This window comes from Salvelinus namaycush, chromosome 27 (assembly GCF_016432855.1).
Source record: "Salvelinus namaycush isolate Seneca chromosome 27, SaNama_1.0, whole genome shotgun sequence".
NCBI lineage: Eukaryota > Metazoa > Chordata > Actinopteri > Salmoniformes > Salmonidae > Salvelinus > Salvelinus namaycush.
Genome location: NC_052333.1, coordinates 21,197,773 through 21,223,999, shown reverse-complemented (window position 1 = coordinate 21,223,999; position 26,227 = coordinate 21,197,773). Strand labels below are relative to the sequence as shown.

The 26,227-nt window shown below is 42.8% G+C and overlaps 1 protein-coding gene across 1 annotated transcript in view; it reads right to left on the bottom strand.

Annotated features, from left to right (window-relative positions):
- Positions 1–8,946: 8,946 nt before the first annotated feature.
- LOC120022289 (adhesion G protein-coupled receptor B2-like) overlaps positions 8,947–26,227 on the bottom strand; it is a 77,026-nt gene continuing 59,745 nt past the window's right edge. Inside the window, exon 17 of the mRNA XM_038966191.1 lies at positions 8,947–9,132. Coding sequence (XP_038822119.1) covers positions 8,947–9,132 — 186 coding nt within the window. The remainder of the gene's footprint in view (positions 9,133–26,227) is intronic.

Genomic DNA, 26,227 nt, shown 5'->3' with positions numbered 1-26,227 from the left:
AATGGTTCAGATAATAACTACAGAACTAAGCCAACATCAGCATGGACTTTGGTTGTAAATGGTATGAACTTTGAACTCGTATTCACTACAGAAGTGGTACCTCCTAGACGTTGAGTTAGCAACAGCTGCTACAAACGCAGGTTAGGAAGGACAGTCAGAGTATCCCGTCTACTACACAACGACGTTACTACCACATATCCAGTGACCACCAGAGACATTCTTCAAAGGACAGAGGACTCGGGTTGGCGATACGGTCTTCCATCTACCACCAACCTACTGAAGCGCAGCTCAGAGTAAATATTCATTGCATTTTCCTTTTCCAAATGGGCGGTAATTTAGAATGCATAAGATACTGTATTTACGATAGCACAGCTTCGCCTCTGTCCCAGTCTCCCGCTCTTTCACTAAAACTCAGCCCCTTCCCTTTGTGTAACAAGCTGTCATATCTATTCCGCCCGCTAGGGACGTTTTCCTTTATGACGGCAATTTGTAATCAAGTTATGATTTAATTGTGTATGTGTGATTCTGTGTGATTAGTTAGGTATTTAGTAAATAAATAATTAAACCCAATTTTGTATTGCTGATTCAACTTGTTAGCCAGGATTCTTGCAGATAAACAAGAATTTACAACTTTCAGATGAGACTGAAGTAAGATGACGATAGACGTTGACTGCTATTGACGTAAAATATTACTAAATCTTTAAGAGTTTATTCGGAAGATAACAGCTCTATAAATATTATTTCGTGGTGTCCCTCTCTAGTTAATTACATTTACATGATTAGTTCAATCAGGTAATATTAATTACGGAGAAATTATTTTATAGAATAGTATGTCATAGCAATTAATCTGGCATAGCCAAAGACACGACAGGACCAAGTGAGGTACCACCTAACTTTGTTTTCCCAAGGAATGAGTGTGATGGAAGAAGTTGCCACCATCACTATTTCAGGAAGACCTTGGTGAAAAATCCCTAGAAGTTGGTTGGTGTATTCTGAAATATATCTGCTTCTGCTGCAAACTCTTTTCTAAGAAGAAAGTTCATTTAGCAAACTCAGGACTGACAGACTGGAAACTTGCAAGTTCTTTGCTGACTTCACACGGCAGCAGTTCAGAACACCAAAACTGAATGAAAACATGGAAAGAACTGGCAATGAGGATCAAAAAAGGGGAAACAATTGATAAGCGTGAGCTGGCACTTATGGAGGCTGAGAGGGAAAGATGGAGAGAGGTGTTGACATGTCTGACTGCTATTGTGCAGTCTGGCAATGACAAATCTGGCACTAAGGGGACACACAGAAACACTGTCCTCTCCATCAAATGAAAGAGGTTGAACTGATGGCACAATTTGATCCAGTCATGAAAGAGCACCTTAACCGAGTCCATCAAGGGACCTCAAGTCACACATCCAGCTACCTTGGCCATCAAATACAGAATGAACTCATTGATTTCTTGAGCAGCAAGGTCATTTCAATAATGGTGAGTGACATCAAGCTGGCAAAATTATTCTCTATCATTCTAGATTGCACCTCAGATGTCAGCCACTGAACAGTTGATCATTTTATGGGGGTTTTGGAGGTAGAGGAGTCCACAGGCCAACATTTGGCATCCCTGATTCTCAAAAGATTAGAGGAGCTAAAAATTCCTTTTGAGGAATGCAGAGGACAGTCTTATGATGAAGGGGAAACATGAGACGGAAAAGGTGTTCAAGCCAGACTCCTGGAAATGAATCCAAGAGCTCTATTTGTGCTATGTGGGGCTCACACATTGAACCTGGTTGTGGCTGATGCTGCTAAAACTTCTGTCGATGCCACAGGTTACTTTGGCATCTTACACAAACAGACACCTTGTTCTCAGCTTCCACACAGCGATGGGCCATCCTGAAAAAACATGTGGACATCACTTTGAAGATGTGGACTGAGACAAGGTGGGAGAGTAAAGTTAAGAGTGTCGAGCCACTGAGGTATCAGGCAGCAGCGGTGAGAGAGGCACTGATTGAGGTGAGGGATCAAACCAAAGACCCTGTGATAAAGATTGAAGCCCAGTCCTTGTCAGAGGAGGTGGGATCATACCGCTTCAGCATCTGTACAGTGGTGTGGCATCAGATCTTGAGCCAGATCCAACAAGTGAGTAAGCTGATGCAGTCTCCCAGTATGCATGTGGATGTTGCAGTCAGTCTTCTCAGTCAGTCTTCTCAGTCAGTTTTCTCACTCAGTCTTCTCAGTCAGTCTTCTCAGTCAGTCTTCTCAGTCAGTCTTCTCAGTCAGTCTTCTCAGTCAGTCTTCTCAGTCAGTCTTCTCAGTCAGTTTTCTCAGTCAGTTTTCTCAGTCAGTTTTCTCAGTCAGTCTTCTCAGTCAGTCTTCTCAGTCAGTTTTCTCAGTCAGTTTTCTCAGTCAGTTTTCTCAGTCAGTCTTCTCAGTCAGTTTTCTCAGTCAGTCTTCTCAGTCAGTCTTCTCAGTCAGTCTTCTCAATCAGTCTTCTCAGTCAGTCTTCTCAGAAAGACAGAGAGAGACACCGTTGCTCTAGAGCTCACACAAAACTATACATACCTCAGCCTAAACATCAGTGCCACAGGTAACTTCCACAAAGCTGTGAAAGATCTGAGAGACAAGGCAAGAAAGGCCATCTATTCCATCAAAAGGAACATAAAATTTGACATACCAATTAGGATCTGGCAAAAAACACAGAACCCATTGCCGTTTATGGTTGTGAGGCCTGGGGTCCGCTCACCAACCAAGAATTCACAAAATTGGTCAAACACCAAATTGAGACTCTGCATGCAGAATTCAGCAAAAATATCCTCTGTGTACAACGTAAAACATCAAATAATGCATGCAGAGCAGAATTAGGCCAATACCCACTAATGATCAAAATCCAAAAAAGAGCTGTTAAATTCTTCAACCACCTAAAAGGAAGCGATTCCCAAACCTTCCTTAACAAAGCCATCACCTACAAAGAGATGAACCTGGAGAAGAGTCCCCTAAGCAAGCTGGTCCTGGGGCTCTGTTCACAAACACAAACAGACCCCACAGAGCCCCAGGACAGCAACACAACTAGACCCAACCAAATCATGAGAAAACAAAAAGATAATTACTTGACACATTGGAAAGAATTAACAAAAAAACAGAGCTAACTAGAATGCTATTTGGCCCTAAACAGAGTGCACAGTGGCAGAATACCTGACCACTCTGACTGACCCAAAATTAAGGAAAGCTTTGACTATGTATAGACTCAGTGAGCATAGCCTTGCTATTGAGAAAGGTCGCCGTAGGCAGACCTGGCTCTCAACAGCAGACAGGCTATGTGAACACTGCCCAAAAAATCAGGTGGAAACTGAGCTGCACTTCCTAACCTCCTGCCAAATCGATGACCATATTAGAGACACATATTTCCGTCAGATTACACAGACCCACAAAGAATTCGAAAACCAACCCAATTTTTATAAACACCCATATCTACTGGGTGAAATACCACAGTGTGCCATCACAGCAGCAGGATTTGTGACCTGTTTCCACAAGAAAAGGGCAACCAGTGAAGAACAAACACCATTGTAAATTCAACCCATATTTATGTTTATTTATTTTCCCTTTTGTACTTTAACCATTTGCACATCTCTTCAACACTGTATATATACATAATATGACATTTTAAACGTCTTTATTCTTTTGGAACTTCTGTGATTGTAATGTTTACTGTTTATTTTTATTGTTTATTTCACTTTTGTATATTATCTACTTCACTTGCTTTGGCAATGTTAACATATGTTTCCCATGTCAATAAACCGCCTTGAATTGAATTGAGAGGTCTCAGCAACTACAGGGCAACAGGCTTTATGACTGCATAAATGTCAGCCAAGGATATTTGCGAGGGTATGAATGTAGAGGCCGTTCTTCAACGAAAAGGCTGAGGTCCACAAAGCTGCACTTTTCATACAAATCATTTGATGAGCCTTTGAGTGATGCCCTGAAGAAGCTGGAGGTGACATTGTTCAGTGTCGTTGTTGATGCTGCAACCTCAGACCTTCAGGAAAGATTTTCCACATTGGAAAATGTGGGAGAGAAGTTTGGAGTGCTGTCAACCTTCCAACGTCTCTCAAATGAGGAGCTGACAGAACAATGTGAGGCCCTTAGTGTGACACTGCACTATAAAAAACACTCAGACTTGGATGGCAGAGAGCTTGCACAGGAACTGAAGAACTTGCCTGACTTACCATCGAAGACCATGACCCTGCTTGAGGTGTTGATATTTATACACGAAGGGGAGCTCTCAGAAATGTATCTAAATTTGTGGACTGCTCTCAGAATTTGTCTCACTCTTCCAGTGACCGTAGCTGAAGCAGAGAGGAGCTTTCAAAGCAGAAGCTCATCACATCCTACCTGAGGTCCACCATGTCACAGGAACGCCTTAGTGGCCTTGCCATCATCAGTATTAACCATGCAATTGCTGGGCAGATTTCTTATGATGATGTAATTGATGACTTTGCATCAAGGAAGGCAAGAAAGGACAGGGTTTAGATGGCAGTTAGTGCAGTTTGTGTTTCTTGTTTGATGTGAAATTGAGTAATAATCAGGTTATCTTCTTTATAAGTGTGTTATTCTATTTGTGTATTTGTGTGATATAGGATTTGTGCAATTTAGTTTTATTAGTTTGTTTCTTGTTAGCAATAGGGTAATAGTGTAATAATTTTATTCTCTTTTTTATTTGTATTTATATACTACAATTTGTTTCTATTTGTCTTTGTTACTTCTTTTTGATATTTATGAGTCTTATTTTTGTATATATTTTTATATTTATATAGTTTTAAATGTTATGATTATTTATTTGTGTTGTTCCAAATGTTAGAATAAAAATGACAGTTAGAACCGCCACTGATCCAGTTTCCAGTAGTTTTCTGACAAGAGAGCAGAACACACACTTGTATCCCGGCTACAGTAGTTCTCTGACAAGAGAGCAGAACACACACTGGTATCCCGGCTACAGTAGTTCTCTGACAAGGGCCCAAACCACCAGGTATCAACATGACACACTTGAATCAATTTGAAAATTTATTTTCATATAAAAAAGACACTCTATGAAAACAGAGGACTACTTTGTACAATCTTATGTATAAAAAACATGAATGTGGGAGGAAAAGGAAGGAGTGACTTTCTTTTGTAACACCAGTGGGAGAGCTGTGATGGTTGTATGAGAAGCTAGGTCAACATCTCAAGCATGGTAGGTTGGAGGGTAACCTCTGTAGTCCAAGATCAAAGTTTCTGTTTCTTGCACCTATCAAACCCTCATGTATCTAGAGTTTACTAAATGTATCATATTCTTGCATCAAACCACACACTCTGGAGATACATTTCAAACATACTGCTTTCAATACCTCATCTGTGCAATTCACTAAATCTTTACAGGATTTACGGTTATGAAGTTTAATGATTGAAGTTCTCATTGACAGATTGTATAGTCATAGTCTGAAACTTTTCAAAAGCCCATGAAAAAACAAACTAACACAACACATCGCTTTAGAGGTAGAGAAGTTCTCTTCTGTATTAATCAGATGGGTTTTCTGGTAGAACAGATCAGAGGTGATCACCAAGGAAGTGGACACTGATTGATGGAATGAAACAGATTTAGGAACAGTCACACGATCATGGACCAATTTAAACACTAGTTATCTTGAGGATCTGTAGAAGTTTGTCAATTCAGGAAGTTGCATCCCCACTCTCTCACTTACCTGTCTCTCTAGTGTGGTATTTATCAACCTGGTTCTGGCATTTGGGAATAAGATTAGGATAGAACAAGGATTAGGATACCATCAGCCGTTCCTCTGTGTGAGAGAACTAAGGTGATTCTACAGTCTCATGAGAACCTATCATAAACTTTCCCTTCACAGTTGTATGATGAGTCAGAGATAAGTAGCCATTAGAAAATGATTTTGGATCAGTTTACCCTGCCCACATTCCCAAACCAAACCATTAAGGAGGGGTAATACAAAACTGACCTGAGATCAGCGTCTGGGGCGACTTCGTCCTGCTAGAGCTGCATATCAGCTGATTAGTGGTAAAGGTTGGAGAGGCAGGCTCTCTTGTCTTGCCATCTGCGTGTGTGTTCCATGCTGTACCATTAGGGATCTTTACACAGATGGTTTGAGGGCAGCCTCGGAAAATGTCAGGACAAATGTCAGGACATTCCCCTGGATAATTACTGTTAGAGCTCACCGCTGCTCTCCATCTCTAGTTCTCTCTCTCGCTACCTATTTAGCTCTCCCTTACTCTCCCTCTATAGCTCTTTCGCTCACTGATTTTATATCATTCTCTTTTCTCTCATTGTATTCTGTTCTGTCAATCTCGCTTGTTCTCTTTCTCATCCCTCCTCTCTCTCTTTCTCTCCACAGCCCTAGTCTAATTGGGAGGTATTGCACATCTGCTAAGGAGTGTGTAAGGACTAACCCTGGAGATGTGCCCTCCAGGAGGGATACCTTTAAAACACCTCATCTCTCTAACCAACTCTCAGTACTTAGTGAAGGGAGTGGAGAGTCAAGAGTATAGTGAATTAGTGGAAGGGTGCTATTTACTCTTTGAAAAAAGGGTTCCTAAAAGGTTATTCATCTGTCCCCACAGGAGAACCCTTTTTTTGTTCCAGGTAGAACTATTTTGGGGTCCATGTAGACGCTCTGTAGAAAGAGCTCTACATGGAACCCACATTGATTCTACCTGCAACCAAAACTGTTTTTTTCAGTGGTCCTCCTATGGGGACAGATGAAGAACCCTTTACATTTCTAGATAGCACCTTCTTTCTAAGAGTGTAGTATTAAAACATAGTCAGGTGTGGGTGTTTTTTTCTGTCTGATGTTTTCAATTTTGAAAACAAAGTTAACTTTATATAGTCAACTCAAAAGTGATTTGTCTGCGTCCCAAATGGCACTCGATTACCCATTTAGCGCACTGCTTTTGACCAGTGCCGTATGTCGTTCAGAAAATACCTCTATCCCATTTTACTCCCTGTATCATCTCTATCTCTTCTTATGTCTCCCTCACATCTCTTACTCTGTTCTCTCCTCCATTTCATTTTAATCTCTTTCTCTTTCTCTCTCTCCTCGAGTTGTGTTTGTGTGAGAGCTGATAGAAAGGACTGCACTGTTACATGAAGATTTCATGATCCATGGTGGAGTGAGGAATGTGAGAGTGAGAGAAACAGTGAGACAGACTGCGAGTGAGAGAGATAAACAGAGAGAAGAATAGAAGAGAGAGAGAGAAAAAGAAAGAGAGAGAGAGAGAGAGAGAGAAAGAGAGAGAAATACAATGAACATGTTTGGGGATATACTTTGATTTCACACCTGTCTACATTTCCCACAAAAGCCCTGTCGACATGTCTGACCAAAGTGGAACATTTGGGTTGAGTTGCTATCCTAACTATCCACCTATTCATTGTTTTGCTTCCTCTCTTTCATTCACAACAAAGACAACTACGGACAAGCTGAGTAGCAAAAGCACCTCGGGTCCTTGCATCTGAAACTATAGATGACTTTATTTGCCTGTTTTCTTGAGGGGCTGAGAGCAGATGCACGGCACAGTGATCCATACAGCACCTAAAGCAGTGGGAGTAAGAATAATTGAAATAGACTTATAACAAGACCTGGGATCCATATGGAGGGAGGGGAAACGCTACAGCAACACTTTCAGATAGGCTACACTCTCCTGACGGAAAGACAGCTTTGGTTGGTTATGTCTGTAATTGATTCAAATGTTTCAAGACTTTGAAATACTTTTTTTACTGAACTGGAAAAAGAGCGATGGAAATGTGCGTGAATCTGGATGATACCCTTCGCTCAATTCCCACAGGTGTACCGTTGAGAACATGTTGTCTCAGAAAGCAAGCTCACGTATCACAGATGTGTTATAAATCACTCTTTAAAATTCCGCATGGAAAAGGCAGCACAAGCATGAACGGAAACTCAAAATAAAAGAGGACTTTCATATAAGAGATAGACAATGAGACAACAACTGAAACTCAGTTGAAGGTTTTTTTGTCACAAATTGTTTTTGTTGGTAAAAAATGTTTTAACCAAAGAGAAAGGACATCATAACTAAAATCATAACAATACAAAAAGGAAAACACACGACATTGAAAAAGGATGACGAGAGAAGAGTGTGAGACTTAGCAGAGGATGTCACATGTCAATGATCCGTTCTATATCTCCATACTTGCCCCTCCCCAACCCCTCCAAAACAAGAGAAGAAAAAACGAGTGCTTGCGTCATCCATTAGAAGGGAAAGAAGGAGAGAAATGAAGAGAGGGAGCCTAAGGGGTTTAACAGTGTGCCAAACATCAGTGAGATTTCTTCTCTATAAAAAGAACAGAACGGTGCAGAAATATTCATTTTTTTTTTCAAATCATCAAACAGGTGAAAGAGAATCCTTTTTTCCAGTGAATAAAACCAAGACATTTTTCAGAAAGTTTTTTAGTTTTTTAGTCCATTTAAAAATTTCTCAGTCCCAGTCTCTTTCAAGCCCCTGTTCTCTCATTTAAAGTCTGTTTGAAAATATAGAAGAGAACAGTTGTCTTTGCTTTGTCCTTGTCCACATTAGCAGTAAACAAATGATATCATCCTTTAGAGAGCAGATTTTAGGATGTGAAGAGCAGTTTGGAGGAGTGCTGTGTGTCTGTCTATGTATGTACATGTGGCTACCTGTTTGTCTACGCTTGTGTGTGTGTGTGTGTGTGTGTGTGTGTGTGTGTGTGTGTGTGTGTGTGTGTGTGTGTGTGTGTGTGTGTGTGTGTGTGTGTGTGTGTGTGTGTGTGTGTGTGTGTGTGTGTGTGTGTGTTTCTCTGATTCTGAATGTAGTTGTTTTTGCATTTCTGTCTGTGTGAACATTTTTGTTTGTGTGTGTATATGCGTTATCTGGGTTTCTTTGTGTGTGTGTTTCTGCATGTGTGTGTGTGTGTGTTTCTCTGCCTCATCACACTTCAGTCTGGAAGTCCCCCTCGGACGTGTCAGGTGTGTTGGCAGACGAGGAGTCCCAGGTGGTCTTGTTGTGCAGCTCCATCCTGTCCTTGTGCTCCCCCGGCACGATGGACAGCTCAGGGGTCATGGTCTTGAAGCTGTCCCAGGAGTGCTGGTCGTCTTGGGTCGGGGTCGACTTGTCCTGCACAGGGTCAAATGTCAAACACACACAGGAGACATGGAATGTCAGATCTTTTTTTTTTGCGAACGAAAATAAATACATTACATTTTTATTTTTCATTATCATTTAACAATGGAGCAGGGTGAAGCTTCATCTGGCTAGCTGATCTAAGGTCAGTTTTGAGATTTGCACCCCTTATGGTTAAGGTTAGGATCTGTGGAGGTTAAGCTGATCCTAGATCTGTTGCCCCTTGCCAACAAAACTGCTAAGGTCTGTTTTTGCATGTTAACCCCTAATGGTAAAGCTGATCCTATGTGCCCCAGGTTAAATCTACCCATGAGACCAGCTGTTTATAAACTCATGGGGATACTTCAGAACAATCAAATCCCAAACCAACCCTTCAGACCTTCATATTGTGCGTTATTATGTATGTGTTTGTGTCTGTTGATTCTTCATAGAAACATTGACACATTGATTCCTTCATAGAAACATTGACACATTGATTATTTAAAGAAACATTGACACATTGTTTCTTTAAAGAAACATTGACACATTGTTTCTTTAAAGAAACATTGACACATTGATTCCTTCATAGAAACATTGACACATTGTTTCTTTAAAGAAACATTGACACATTGATTCCTTCATAGAAACATTGACACATTGTTTCTTTAAAGAAACATTGACACATTGATTCCTTCATAGAAACATTGACACATTGTTTCCTTCATAGAAACATTGACACATTGATTATTTAAAGAAACATTAACACATTGCTTCTTCAGAGAAACATTGATCCATTGATTCTTCAGAGACATGTTGATGGTTTATCATAGCAAAACACCTCATTTGTGTTGCTAGGTATGGCAACTTCTGAATTGAAAGGCACGTTGCCTACTGGTATAAAACCAGCTCATGTAAAGTAATCAACCTAGATAATAAACCTTAAAGAAAATGCTAACATCTCACAAACTGAATACAGATACTGTGATAGCATAAGTTCACCATTAGCATCATGATCTCAATCTTATTTTTTTTTAGGCCAAGGCTACCTGCTGTCTCCCTGACTAACATGTCCATCTCCATCTCCCAGATGGATTCATCTGTCCTGGCTCTCACTGGACTCATCCTGCAGGCTCTGTGATCGCTGCATACGGTCTGCCAGTGGGCCTTTCATGTACAGTTGAAGTCGGAAGTTTACATACACCTTAGCCAAATACATTTAAACTCAGTTTTTCACAATTCCTGACATTTAATCCTAGTAAAAATTGCCTTTCTTAGGTCAGTTACGATCACCACTTTATTTTAAGAATGTGAAATGTATGAATACTAGTAGAGAGAATGATTTATTTCAGCTTTTATTTCTTTCATCTCATCATATTCCCAGTGGGTCAAAAGTTAACATTCACTCAATTAGTATTTGGTAGCATTGCCTTTAAGGTGTAACTGAGTCAGGTTTGTAGGCCTCCTTGCTCGCAAACGCTTTTTCAGTTCTGCCCACAAGTTTCCTATGTGATTGAGGTCAGGGCTTTGTGATGGCCACTCCAATACCTTGACTTTGTTGTCCTTAAGCCATTTTGCCACAACTTTGGAAGACCCATTTGCGACCAAGCTATAACTTCCTGACTGATGTCTTGAGATGTTGCTTCAATATATCCACACAATTTTCACTCCTCATGATGCCATCTATTTATGAAGTGCACCAGCCCCTCCTGCAGCAAAGCAGAACATGATGCTGCCACCCCCGGGCTTCACGTTGGGATGGTGTTCTTCGGCTTGCAAGACACCCCCTTTTTCCTCTAAACATAACATAAGCTTTTATTTATGGTGGTTTTGGAGCAGTGGCTTCTTCCTTGCTGAGCGGCCTTTCAGGTTATGTCGATATAGGACTCGTTTTACTGTGGATATAGACTATTTTGTACCTGTTTCCTGCAGCATCTTCACAAGGTCCTTTGCTGTTGTTCTGGGATTGATTTTGCACTTTTCGCACCAAAGTATGTTCATCTTTAGGAGACAGAACGCGTCTCCTTCCACACAGCCGCGGTATGGCGGCTGTGTGGTCCCATGGTGTTTATACTTGCGTACTATTGTTTGTACAGATGAACGTGGTACCTTCAGGCGTTTGGAAATTGCTCCCAATGATGAACCTGACTTGTGAAGGTCTACAACTTGGCTGATTTCTTTTGATTTTCCCATGATGTCAAGCAAAGAGGCACTCCAATTGACTCAAATTATGTCAATTAGCCTATCAGAAGCTTCTAAAGCCATGACATAATTTTCTGGAATTTTCCAAGCTGTTTAAATGCACAGTCAACTTAGTGTATGTAAACTTCTGACCCCCTGGAATTGTGATACAGTGAATTATAAGTGAAATAATCTGTTTGCAAACAGTTGTTGGAAAAATAATTTTTGTCATACACAAAGTAGACTTGCCAAAGTGACTTGCCAAAACTATAGTTTGGTAACAAGAAATTTGTGGAGTGGTTGAAAAACTAGTTTTAATGACTCCAACCTAAGTGTATGTAATCTTCCGACGTCAACTGTATGTAAAATACATGTTGAAATTCATGTTATGGGATTAACTAAGACTAAAGCGGAAGTAACATTATGCATCAGAAAAGGTCCATCATTGAAATCAGGGATCTTTATCGTGCACAGATAACAATTTAACAGACACAAGGGTTGTAGCCATGAGACATAGCGTTATGTGAGGGCAGTGATTGGCCCAGAAATACACACAAGCGCCGTTATTAAAGTTAAGCTTGGAATTGCCATGAAGAGAGTGAAGCATTTCATGCTATAATGTTTCATGCTGGGTGAAACAATAGAAATATAATATATTTCTATGTTTGCAAAAATGGCCTAATGGGTTAACCTGGAATAACTCTCTGGAAAAGCTACTAGGTGTTCAGGCCTTAGTTCAGGCCCTGCAGTGACACATCTGATTTGAATATTCAACTAATTATGGTTTAATTAACCTCTGGGCCATAATTAGCTGAATCAGGTGTGTTGCTGCAGGGCTGAATCAAAACCCTGCACACTCAGAAAGCCAGTAGCTATGTTGGACGAGAGTCAGAGAATCCTGGGGTGAACCAGTTGGAATTGATGCTTATTACTTAAATCACACAGAACTCTGTAGCATAGATATTAGAGGGAAGGAAGATAACACCCTCTAGGTGATTTCCTCATCGAGTTGCTTGGATGGTTTAACTTTTTGTCAATAGGGGGTGCTGTTAGCATTTTTTTTTTTTTTGACGTTGCCAAATTAAACTGCCTAGTACTCAATTCTTGCTCGTACAATATGCATATTATTGTTATTATTGGATAGAAAACACTCTCTAGTTTCTATAGCCGTTTGAATTATGTCTCTGAGTGGAACAGAACTCATTCTACAGCACTTTTCCTGACAGGGAGTGAGATTTCAGAAATCTTGGCCTCTGGTCCCAGGTCAGTTTTAATGTCCCTGTAAATGCTATGAGGATACAAACACTGCCCACGCCTTCCTCTAGATGTCAGTAAGAGGTGACAATTTGAATGGAGTCGATTGCGCAATCAGGGCCTGTATAAAAGAGCACAAGGCGGAAGTAGCTTTCTTTTCTTGCTGCGCCTGACGCACGATGGACGTCGGACTGGCTCTCTTTCCAAGCTTTGGTTTAGCCACTTATATATCGCCGGTCATGTTTTTACTCGTTATAGGTGTTAAAAACATCATAAGGTAGTTAATTTAAACCGTTTTATAGCAATTTATATCCGTTTAGTGCGATTTTGAGGCATTTCTTTGTGATGCACTTTGAAGCGCTGGGCACGTTTCCAGTACCGGTCGAACGTTAGTGGCCATTTCGACGGGACAAGAGGACATCTTTCGACCAAAAGACGATTAGACCCGAGAAAGGATACATTGCCCAAGATTCTGATGGAAGAACAGCTCATAGTAAGAACTATTTTTGATGATAAATCGCTGTTCTGTTGAAAAATGTTAAACGCATATATCGCCATTTTGTTTTGTGTAGCTTCGCTTTGGCGGACCCGGTATTGCACAGTAAGGATAATTTTAGAAATGTAATTCAGCGATTGCATTAAGAACTAATTTGTCTTTCGATTCCTGTCAACCCTGTATTTTTTAGTCAAGTTTATGATTAGTTATCGATTAGGCTAGATCACTCTCAAAGATGGCGCCCGACATTTTCAGACCAGTTTTGCTACTATTCTCATTGTATAACCACGATTTTTGTGGCTAAATATGCACATTTTCGAACAAACTCTATATGTATGTTGTAATATGATGTTACAGGAGTGTCATCGGAAGAATTCTGAGAAGGTTAGTGAAAAAATTAATATATTTTGGCGATGATAACGATATCGCTCTCTTTGGCTTGAATCAATGCTCGGGTAACGTTTGCATATGTGGTATGCTAATATAACGATTTATTGTGTTTTCGCTGTAAAACACTTAGAAAATCTGAAATATTGTCTGAATTCACAAGATCTGTGTCTTTCCATTGCTGTGAGCTGTGTATTTTTAAGAAATGTTTTATGATGAGTAAATTGGTAATACACGTTGCTCTCTGTAGTAATTCTAGTCGCTTTGGGGAGATTTGTGATGGTGGCTGCAATGGCAAACTATGATTTATACCTGAAATATGCACATTTTTCTAACAAAACCTATGCTATACAATAAATATGTTATCAGACTATCATCTGATGAAGTTTTTTCTTGGTTAGTGGCTATTTATATCTTTATTTGGTCGAATTTGTGATAGCACCTGATGGAGTAAGAAACTGATGGAGTTAGAAAAGTGGTGTCTTTTGCTAACGTGGTTAGCTAATAGATTTACATATTTTGTCTTCCCTGTAAAACATTTTAAAAATCTGAAATGGTGGCTTTATTCACAAGATCTGTATCTTTCATTTGGTGTCTTGGACTTGTGATTTAATGATATTTAGATGCTACTATTTAATTGTGACGCTATGCTAGCGATGCTAATCAGTGTGGGGGGGGTGGGGGGTGCTCCCGGATCCGGGTTTCTGAGTCGCTAGAAGTTTTAACCAACGACCGTAATGTTGGCTCATTCTGGATCCCACCACCACAGTGTTCAACCCATATCACAAGGGATAGTCTTGCTTCTATACCATCTCTGATGTAATATGTTGTTATTTCACTGCCAACAACCACCTGAGGTGGCCATTTTTAAAAGCACCTCCCACCTCTAAATGGATTCACTGGCAGGCACTTCCTACTACCCCCTCTGATGAAAATGTGATGTGTGTGTATCTGGGTGCGTATTTGAGTAAATTTGGACAAAATTGATGGCACTTGTGTGTGTGTGTGTGTGTGTTTGGATTTTGGAGAGTGAAGAATATTGGCTAATATAAGCAGAGAGTCATGCTGTTCGTAACACGCTCCCGCTGCCCCCTATCTCTCTGTCCAGTTCCTTCTCCTCTCGCTTTCTCCATTTCGTCTTCCCCATCTACCACTCTCAATAAAATACTAACTACACCTGTCTCTCTGTGTCACAGAAAACACACACACACACACACACACACACACACACACACACACACACACACACACACACACACACACACACACACACACACACACACACACACACACACACACACACACACACGGTGTGTTTTTGATTTGATTTTCTCAGTGGTCCACACAGCCTGTTGTGACTACACTGACCACCAGGAGGCGATAATAGCCTGAATATAATTCTCCCTGCGTTGTCTCGGGCTGACAGTTGGCAGAATGAATGCAAAAAGCATAATCTGGGAGCCAATTTGAATGCTAAACGCCAGCGAAGCAACATTTTGTAATGCAGAAATGTGGGTAATGCTGCTGTCAAGCATAACTTTATCCCTGGGAGGCTACGCTAACTCAGTTGTGCTTCTCTGCTCTCCCTCCATCTACCTCTCTCTCTGCCTCCCTCAGTCCACCTCTCTCTACTCTCCTATCACTCAATCTACCTCTCTCTCTGCCTCCCTCAGTCCACCTCTCTCTCCTCTCCTCTCCCTCAATCTACCTCTCTCTCATCTCCCTCCATCTACCTATCTCTCTGCCTCCCTCAGTCCACCTCTCTCCTCTCCCTCCATCTACCTCTCTCTCATCTCCCTCCATCTACCTCTCTCTCTGCCTCCCTCAGTCCACCTCTCTCTACTCTCCTATCCCTCAATCTACCTCTCTCTCTGCCTCCCTCAGTCCACCTCTCTCTCCTCTCCTCTCCCTCCATCTACCTCTCTCTCCTCTCCCTCCATCTACCTCTCTCTCTGCCTCCCCCAGTCCACTGCTCTCTCCTCTCCCTCCATCTAACTCTCTCTCTTCTCCCTCCATCTACCTCTCTCTCTGCCTCCCTCAGTCCACCTCTCTCTCCTCTCTTCTCCCTCCATCTACCTCTCTCTCTGCCTCCCTCAGTCCACCTCTCTCTCCTCTTTTCTCCCTCCATCTACCTCTCTCTCTGCCTCCCTCAGTCCACCTCTCTCTCCATCTACCTCTCTCTCTGCCTCCCTCAGTCCACCTCTCTCTCTCCTCTCCTCTCCCTCCATCTAACTCTCTCTATGCCTCCCTCAGTCCACCTCTCTCTCCTTCCCTCTCCCCATCCCTCTTTCCTCTGCCTGCCACTTCTCTTCTACTTACACTCGAAGAGTTCTTTTCACCTCCGGCAGACGAAATGCTCCATCGCTTTTCCCTCTGTTGCGATAAGATGGGAGGGGGAGAAAAAGAGGAGGAAGGAGGAGAGAGAGAGAGAGAGAGAGTGAGAAGAGGGGGAAATCACAGTCACTGACAGCTCTGCCCTGAAACAACAACAACAATATTGTTCTTCCACCTCCACGGGCAAGCGGTGTGTTGTTCCCTTCCACTTGACATATTCCCCCTTTTCCTCTCCTTTTCATACTCCTCCTCTCCCGTTCTCTTGTGGCACATTATGTGAAAAGAGAAACACCCCCACTCACACACACTGCACAGTGAAACGCCACAGACACACACTGCACAGTGAAACGCCACAGACACACACTGCACAGTGAAACGCCACAGACACACACTGCACAGTGAAACGCCAGACACACACTGCACAGTGAAACGCCACAGACACACACTGCACAGTGAAACGCCACAGACACACACTGCGCAGTGAAACGCCACAGACACACACTGCACAGTGAAACGCCAGACACACACTGCACAGTGAAACGCCACAGACACACACTGCACAGTGAAACGCCAGACACACACTGCACAGTGAAACGCCACAGACACACACTGCACAGTGAAACGCCAGACACACACTGCACAGTGAAACGCCTCAGACACACACTGCACAGTGAAACGCCTCAGGCACACACTGCACAGTGAAACGCCACAGACACACACTGCACAGTGAAACGCACAGACACACACTGCACAGTGAAACGCCTCAGACACACACGGCAGGAAACACACAAACAGTTGGAAATACGTAAAGGCTATAGCTATCCAAATCTAATCATAAGAAGGAAGAAGGTCAGGACAGTCCTGGTCACTGGCAATAGAGAGAGAGAAACAGTGTGGTCAAGGGGAGGAGAGGGATGACATGCACTGCATCAGAGAGGAATGAAGTTGCCCCTGGACACTGATCTAAGGTCAGTTTTATTATTTCCTCCCTAATGGTTAAGCTTATGATTTTGGGAGGGTAAGATTATCCTAGATCTGTGTGACTTCTGCATCCCCATCCTCTCCACACTGGGCTCCAATCTGGCAACCCTGCATACATCCAGACCTTCAACCCGGCGACCGAGCTGGCGAAGCGGTGGAAGGCTTGGTGGTGCTGATTCTCTGTGTTTCACCTCAGACCTTAAACACACAGACCTTCTCCTCTTCTCCCTCTTTATCACTGCCCTTCGCCCTGTCCCTCATTCTCTGTTCATTCTCTATCATTTGTCTTCTCCTCTTCCTCTTGTTCTATCATCCCTCACTCTTTCTCACAGGGTATTTTCCTGAATGCCCCTGTCCTTCCTGCTCTTAATCCATACTCCCCTATCTCTCTCTCACTATCTCTTGCTTGTCCTCAGCTCTATCTCCTATACAATCGTGTCTGTCTCTTTCTGGGATCATGCCTCTATACCCCACTGATCTAACACGAAGAAACAAGTGAGGAAGAGAGGAAAACGACGTCAGGGAAACCGACAGCATCCCCACCACCACCACCGTCATCCAAGCAGGAAGTAACACCACAGCGACATCACACGTCAAAGTTCACAAAGAGAAGAAAATATACAAAGGAAGCGGTCAGAGACCTCACTACAAGCATTACACCAGTACATATGTTCAGGTGGAAAGGAGACAGGGGAATCAGTGCAGAATAAGATACACAGTCCTACACACTACACACTAGAGCTTTACAATCATCTATCTGTTTGTCTACAGAGAAATGTACTATGGTATGGAGTGGAGAGAACACACACAGCCAGACCAGCAAATATACACCTGGTAGGGGCACAGACTATAGGGGGATGAAGGGGAGTGAGAAGATTTGATTTTGGGGGTTGGAGGATGTAGGCGGGGGGGGGGGCTGTGTTCGGTTTTATTTTACCTTTCTTGTGTTGGCTGCCCTTGGTTCTGCTTGCTGCCTGGCTACAGTCAAACTAAGACAGAGAAACATGTGGCACCAAGCATGACGAAGCCCAACCCAGACAACATACAAACAAAAACAAACAAAAAGAGCCAATGAAATTACAACGTACCGTCCAGTAACAGACAGACAGTCAGTTGCAGACTCACAGGCATCAAAATAAAATGTCAATTAAATAAATACACACATGTATGAATTAGAAGACATTTAAATGATTAGATACTGTAAACAGAATGACCAATGGACACCAAGCGAGTCCAAGCATGCAGAGCCCGGGCCAGAGATGAGTGGGTACCAGAGGGTCAGGTAATAATACAGGAAGTAGAATTGTTCTGGGTTCTGATGAGACAACAGTGGGCTTTGGGGCTCAGGTGGACACTCAAATTACAATAACTCTCTCTCTCTCTCTTGCCGGTTCACTCGGTCTCTTTCCCTCACTCTCTCTCTGTCTCTCTCTGTTTCGACCGTTTCCTCTCTCCATGGCCTGTATCTTCCCGCTCTCTCTCTTTTCAAATCTCATTACAAATCCCACATGCCTGCAGGGATACAAAGCATGAGCTTCCCTCTCCATTTTGAAACGTTAGATGAACCCTTTTAGAGATATCTTACCATTACCACAACCAATCATACCATCATTATTGTGTACCAAGTCCCCTACTACACAAGCTCAGAAACAATCACTGAGTACAACTAACCGTCGAGTGGAATAATGAACAAGCTTGGTATTGTAGTAATAGGGGTCTTCAAAGGAACCAGTAAACGCGGAACAAATACAATCTATTAAGGGCTACACATTTCTGTCAAATGAGAAATCAGACACAGATTGTAGTCGGCTACAACATGGCCGCTGGAGTCCTATTCAGGGTCATGTTCTAGTCCCTCTCCATAAACAGTTCCGGCAAGCGACTTGGCCCTTTTCACCTCACCTCTTAATTGGTCCAAGGACACTAAATGAGCTGCATTAGCATAGTGCCCCTTAGTGCGCATTGGAGCTAGCGTTAGGTTCGTTCTGTCTGGGCTAACTGTCTCCTCATTAGGCCCCACTGATAGAGCCAGGGAGTGCTAGCACGCTAGGCTACGATACACCGTGCCAACACTTGGATTTTATGGGCAATTTGATGAAAACAGACGATGAGTTTATACTGGGCGCAGAGGAAGGAGGCATGGAAATAATTAAAAACAGGCTAATGAGAGGAATTAATTATTCTATTAATGCCTCAATTGCGCCACTGAGGGCTGAGTTTAGAGGGAAACAAATGAGTAAATGAGGGGAATACTGAGAGGGAGGGAGAGAGAAAGAAGAGAAATGTCAGGCCCTAGGAACAAATGGAGGAGAGAATGAGATGGAGAAGGGAAGAGGAAGAATAAGAGAGAGAGAGAGAGAGAGAGAGAGAGAGAGAGAAAGAGAGAGAGAATGAGAGAGAGAGAAAGAGAGAGAGAGAGAGAGAGAAAGAGAGAGAAAAAATAGAGAGAAAAAGAGAGAGATAAAGAATACTTTGGAGCGGAAATTGTAGCCCAATGGCAGAACATTTATTTAAAGGACCTAATGGTTCAGGAGTGCAGTACATTGCCCTCACTGAATCAATAACAATAAGCTGCTGTCATTAAACATTAGACATATCAGCTTAACCTGGGTCACCCTTAGTAAAGCACTGTGATTATGATTGGCACAATTTCCCTTTGCAACGGCAATACTACTCCTACCATTTCATTAACACAGTCACAAAAAATAAGATCAACTGTGGAATAACAGTGTAACCAAAGCAAAAAGGAATCCAATCAAATGGTCTATGATGTTTTCTCCTCCCCATGATATTTGTTTTGATAATCAAAGTGAATGAACACATGCCATATCAGCTGTACTGCAGAGAGTTCCGGAACCTCTGCTACAGTTACTGCATTTAAAATCACCATGGATAAAAGCACAATACAGGATAACTACTTATTACTTATTTCCTCTCCATCCCACTGAGCTCTACACAACTCTGAAATAGAGAGAGAGCGAGAGAGAGCGAGAGAGCGAGAGAGACAGAACAACAAATAAGATGGAGAGGAAGAAACACAGCCCATTTGAGAGATGAAATATGCAACAGCTCAAATGTCGTACCATACGCCTGAGCATGCAGACACACACACACACACACACACACACACACACACACACACACACACACACACACACACACACACACACACACACACACACACACACACACACACACACACACACACACACACACACACACACACACACACACACAGAGTTCAGTACTTCATTACACACTGAGAGTGGATCTGTCATCACTTGGCTGGGGACTGCTTGCAAATGTCTTTGTTCACCCTTTGAACCCCGGATAACAGAGAGAGAGAGATGGTGGGAGAAAGAGAGTTAGGAGAGTAAAAGAAATACATATTTCAGTGGACAGCCTACCCCTCTCACCCCCCTCCCTCTCTCCCTCACTCTCTCTCTCACTCCCACCCTGCACTAGCCATGGGCCCCTGCCAGGTTCGTTTGTAGTGTCTCCATTACTGAGGATAGATTGAACATGGGGCTCCATCCATTTGCAGCCATATGGGCCCTGCCGCAGAGAGTAGCTATCCGGCTAGCATCTCCGTCATCACTTAGAAGTTAAATGCCTTTCAGATGGAACCAGCCATAGCACACAGAGCACACTAACTCACAGGGATAGCACACACAAGATAACACACATACTGTACAGCACAATATAGTGAGAGACTGGTAGTGAGAGAGGAATGGGTCCATATGAGTGATTACTGTAGCACAGGTCAGGCTGAGATGAAGGAAGATTGGGAGGGAGAGGAAGAGAGAGAGAGATATATATAGAGAGAAAGAGATGAGGAGATTGTGAGATGGATTGTATTTGAGCAGGTAGATGTCTGGTAATGCTCGAGACCACTCACAAGCCCACCGCTGTCATCAGCCACAAGATTGGAGAAGATGGGGAAACAGAATACCAGTGTATGTGTGTGTGTGTGTGTTTGTGTGATTTGTCTGGTATCCACTCATCTGTTCAGTGGCTAGCATATTGGCAGACCCTACCTTTCCAAAATGGTCAATTCTCTACTGACAGCCGCATTCATTATCTCCTCACACACATTTGCTCTCTTACCGTTGACCAATGTCAGGCTTCTCTTGCCCATACAGAACACATAGTGTCGGGTCTGTTTCAGTGCCTGGCTTTATCTCTGCTAGTTTATTGGCTGGAGAAAACCGTTATGGGGGATAATAAACCTGTTTGATTGTTTCATTGGTTTATTATGGATGGGTTTATCACTTTCATTTAAATGGATTTAGGTCTTATTTAGGTGGGGGCACTGAAACCGATACAACAACTGGATGTGTTCACACGTCAAAATGGCCGGCGTTATCTCCCACCCTGCATTTCTAACATGGCAGATTTATGCCGAGTCCAAAATCAACCACTAGCCCCCATCCACTAGCCCCCATCCACTAGCCCCCATCCACTAGCCCCCATCCACTTGACCTAGAAGTGAATAACAAGAGGAGTGTAGGTCATAGAGGCATCTCTTGTGGACGGACTGTGGAAACATAAATGGTAGCGTAGCTCTGTCATGATACTATCGGATGTGTGCGATAACAATGATAACAAGACGCATTAATTCCAGTCCTTGGGTTTTTTGGCACTGGTTACTTGGACATATCACAGTTTCGCTGGTATTAGCATTTTTAGAAATTCGGAAGTAAAGGCACATAAACGTGTCAGTATCTTCCAAAGAGAGAGGCTGGAGCTCTTCTTTCTGGTTCTGATCCTTGTTCTCTCTCTCATCTTAACACATATGGATCCAGAACTTCATTGAGCATATGACCAATTACCCAAGACTTCAGTTCTGGGTTTAACCGAGATTAGTCGTATAGCAATTGCTCAATCTTCCCGAATGGGCTAGGGTACGATTCCACCATCTTGTTTACACCTATCTAATCCTTCCAGATCTACACTCAGTGCACCGCTAGGCATAGAGGCTAGTAGTTCATCTGAACCCACATGTGTCCCAAATGCCAACCTATCAACTGTATACACTAAGTGCACTATGGGTCTTGGTCAAAAGTTGTGAACTATTATAGGGAATAGGGTGCAATTTGGGACGCAGGACAACACCATTCATACGGTCCAACAACAGAAGTACAGTAGAAAGGCTCCAGCCATACTGGTTGGTCAACAACACCACCACACCACTAGGGAGCAATACCTAACAAAACACAGTCACCTAAAACACAGTCATGTCACTGTGGGGAGGGCTAACACATTCAGGACAGGTTCTACCAAAGGGGTCATTGAAAGGTTAGAGGTTAAATGGTTCTACTGTTTCAGTATTGTTTAGCATGCTTACGTTGACTCTCTTTGTAAACCAGGGACATTCTGCGTGCTAAAGACCGCTCGGCTTGCCTCGGAGGCGGGGGAGGGGGCACCTGTGAGAGTGAACACCGGCCTCGGTGGTTAGTGAAGGGTCGGTTCAGGGTCAGTGGTTAGGTGTTAGGGGATAATGAGGGCATTTGGCAATATAGGGGGGATAAAGGCTGTTTAAAGGCATTGGGGGTGTTATCGTGGTTAGTAGTTGAGGTAGGCTGAAAGCAAAAGGATCGTTATACTGGGGGTTTGTTAATCAATGTGTTTTTGACAAGGGATTCATTCAAAGAGGCTTAAAAAATACCTCTATTTACTTTTGGTCTTTTATTCAAACCAAATTATCCCATTATTATTTCCAAGGGGGAACATGCTTGACAATTTGGTTTCCTGAGTGACTTACAGTAAGTTTCGAAAAATATATAACCACTCTTCACTTTAAAACAATGAATTTGCTTCCACCTCCCTGCCCGCGGGGAGAGGAGTAGCTCTCATCACACTCACAACACTCGACGGGGCTCTGGTTATGTACTGTACTTAACATTGTTTTTTAATATGGTTAAGGGCACTTTAGTCCTCTAGTGTACAGTATACATATTTGGTTGTCTTTATGACTGGAAATTGTGATGTAATTATATGTATCCCACTAAATGAGAATACTCATGCTGAAATATGGAGTGAGATTAGAGAATTGATATGGGACAGGGTGAGACCAAAGTCACCAGATGTCATAGGGCTAAGACAGGCAGATAATACAGTGATTATAAGACATGTATGTCATTACCGGAGTTGAAATTATACGCTTATAAACTCCATTAATCTGTCACATAGAAGCACAAGCCCAAACACCCACACAAACCCACATTTCACATAGACAAAGACACAAACACACCTGCACTCATTTACCCTGCTTTTTCACACACACACACACACACACACACACACACACACACACACACACACACACACACACACACACACACACACACACACACACACACACACACACACACACACACACACGGGCGCACACAGGCGCACACACACACACACACACACACACACACACACACACACACACACACACACACACACACACACACACACACACACACACACACACACACACACACACACACACACACACACACACACACACACACACACACATACACACACACACACACACACAGAGCATCACCATAATTGCTGTATAGTCAGCGTCAGAGTGTCTGGGTAGGTTTACAAGTGTTGTGTTGACAGCTATGAATGCTGGAGTCATGCTGACCTGTCAAAGGGCTGACGTTAATACCATTAGTGCACTGTCTACTTACTGTATTCTAATGGATACATCCATGTGTAATATATCCACCATGCCCTCTGTTCTTTATCTCTGTCGGGGAGGAGTGTTTTAGTTTTACTAGACAGGTGCAGTGCAATGTGTTTTCCAGGGTCAGCCTGGAGGGTGAGTTGAATTGAGGGTGAATTGAGGGTGAGCTGCCTTCCTCAAGGGCAAATCGACAGAATTTTCACCTTCTTGGCTCAGGTATCCAAACCAGAGACCGCTTACTGGCCCGACGCTCTAACTGCTAGGCTACCTGCTGCCCTGTGTGTGTGTGTGTGTGTGTGTGTGTGTGTGTGTGTGTGTGTGTGTGTGTGTGTGTGTGTGTGTGTGTGTGTGTGTGTGTGTGTGTGTGTGTGTGTGTGTGTGTGTGTGTGTGTGTGTGTGTGACCTTGAGTGTGTTTCAGCATGCTTTTCATAACTGTGTATTTAAATGTTTCTATGTGTGTTTTGTGCAGTATGAATACTACAGTACTATTATAATACAGCTTTTTGTTGGACATCTTTACATCTCATTATGTGTGTTCGTGTGACTGTGTGTATGTGTGTTACTGTGACTGTGTGTATGTGTGTTACTGTGACTGTGTGTATGTGTGTTACTGTGACTGTGTGTATGTGTGTTACTGTGACTGTGTGTATGTGTGTTACTGTGACTGTGTGTATGTGTGTTACTGTGACTGTGTGTATGTGTGTTACTGTGACTGTGTGTATGTCTGTTACTGTGATTGTGTGTATGTGTGTTACTGTGACTGTGTGTTAGTGTGTTACTGTGACTGTGTGTATGTGTGTTACTGTGACTGTGTGTATGTGTGTTACTGTGACTGTGTGTATGTCTGTTACTGTGACTGTGTGTATGTGTGTTACTGTGACTGTGTGTATTTGTGTTACTGTGACTGTGTGTTACTGTGACTGTGTGTATGTGTGTTAGTGTGACTGTGTGTATGTGTGTTACTGTGACTGTGTGTATGTGTCTAAGTATGACTGTGTGTATGTGTGTTACTGTGACTGTGTGTTAGTGTGACTGTGTGTATGTGTGTTACTGTGACTGTGTGCATGTGTGTTAGTATGACCGTGTGTGTGTGTGTGTGTGTGTGTGTGTGTGTGTGTTACTGTGACTGTGTGTATGTGTGTTACTGTGACTTTGTGTATGTGTGTTACTGGGATTGTGTGTATGTGTGTTACTGTGACTTTGTGTATATGTGTTACTGTGATTGTGTGTATGTGTTTTAATGTGACTGTGTGTATGTGTGTTACTGTGACTGTGCATATGTGTGTTACTGTGACTGTGTGTATGTGTGTTACTGTGACTGTGTGTATGTGTGTTACTGTGACTGTGTGTATTTGTGTTACTGTGACTGTGACTGTGCGTATGTGTGTTAGTGTGACTGTGTGTATGTGTGTTACTGTGACTGTGTGTATGTGTGTTAGTGTGACTGTGTGTATGTGTATTACTGTGACTGTGTGCATGTGTGTTAGTATGACCGTGTGTGTGTGTGTGTGTGTGTGTGTGTGTGTGTTACTGTGACTGTGTGTATGTGTGTTACTGTGACTTTGTGTATGTGTGTTAATGTGATTGTGTGTATGTGTGTTACTGTGACTTTGTGTATGTGTGTTAATGTGATTGTGTGTATGTGTGTTACTGTGACTTTGTGTATGTGTGTTAATGTGATTGTGTGTATGTGTGTTACTGTGACTTTGTGTATGTGTGTTACTGTGATTGTGTGTATGTGTGTTACTGTGACTGTGTGTATGTGTATGTGTGTTACTGTGACTGTGCATATGTGTGTGTGTTAGTATGACTGTATATAAACTCAGCAAAAAAAGAAACGTCCCTTTTTCAGGACCCTGTCTTTCAAAGATAATTAGTAAAAATCCAAATAACTTCACAGATCTTCATTTTAAAGGGTTTAAACACTGTTTCCCATGCTTGTTCAATGAACCATAAACAATTAATGAACATGCACCTGTGGAACGGTCGTTAAGACACTAACAGCTTATAGACGGTAGGCAATTACGGTCACAGTTATGAAAACTTAGGACACTAAAGAGGCCTTTCAACTGACTCTGAATAACACCAAAAGAAAGATTGCCTGCTCATCTGCGTGAACGTGCCTTAGGCATGCTGCAAGGAGGCATGAGGACTGCAAATGTGGCCAGGGCAATAAATTGCAATGTCCGTACTGTGAGACGCCTAAGACTGTCCTACAGGGAGACAGGACGGACAGCTGATCATCCTCACAGTGGCAGACCACGTGTAACAACACCTGCACAGAATCGGTACATTGGAACATCACACCTGCGGGACAGGTACAGGATGGCGACAACAACTGCCCGAGTTACACCAGGAACACACAATCCCTCCATCAGTGCTCAGACTGTCCGCAATAGGCTGAGAGAGGCTGGACTGAGGGCTTGTAGGCCTGTTGTAAGGCAGGTCCTCACCAGACATCACTGGCAACAACGTCGCCTATGGGCACAAACCCACTGTCGCTGGACCAGACAGGCCTGGCAAAAAGTGCTCTTCACTGATGAGTCATGGTTTTGTCTCACCAGGGGTGATGGTCGGATTCGCATTTATCGTCGAAGGAATGAACTTTGCATTGAGGCCTGTACTCTGGAGCGGGATTGATTTGGAGGTGGAGGGTCCATCATGGACTGGGGCGGTGTGTTACAGCATCATCGCACTGAGCTTGTTGTCATTGCAGGCAATCTCAATGCTGTGCGTTACAGGGAAGACATCCTCCTCCCTCATGTGGTACCCTTCCCGCAGGCTCATC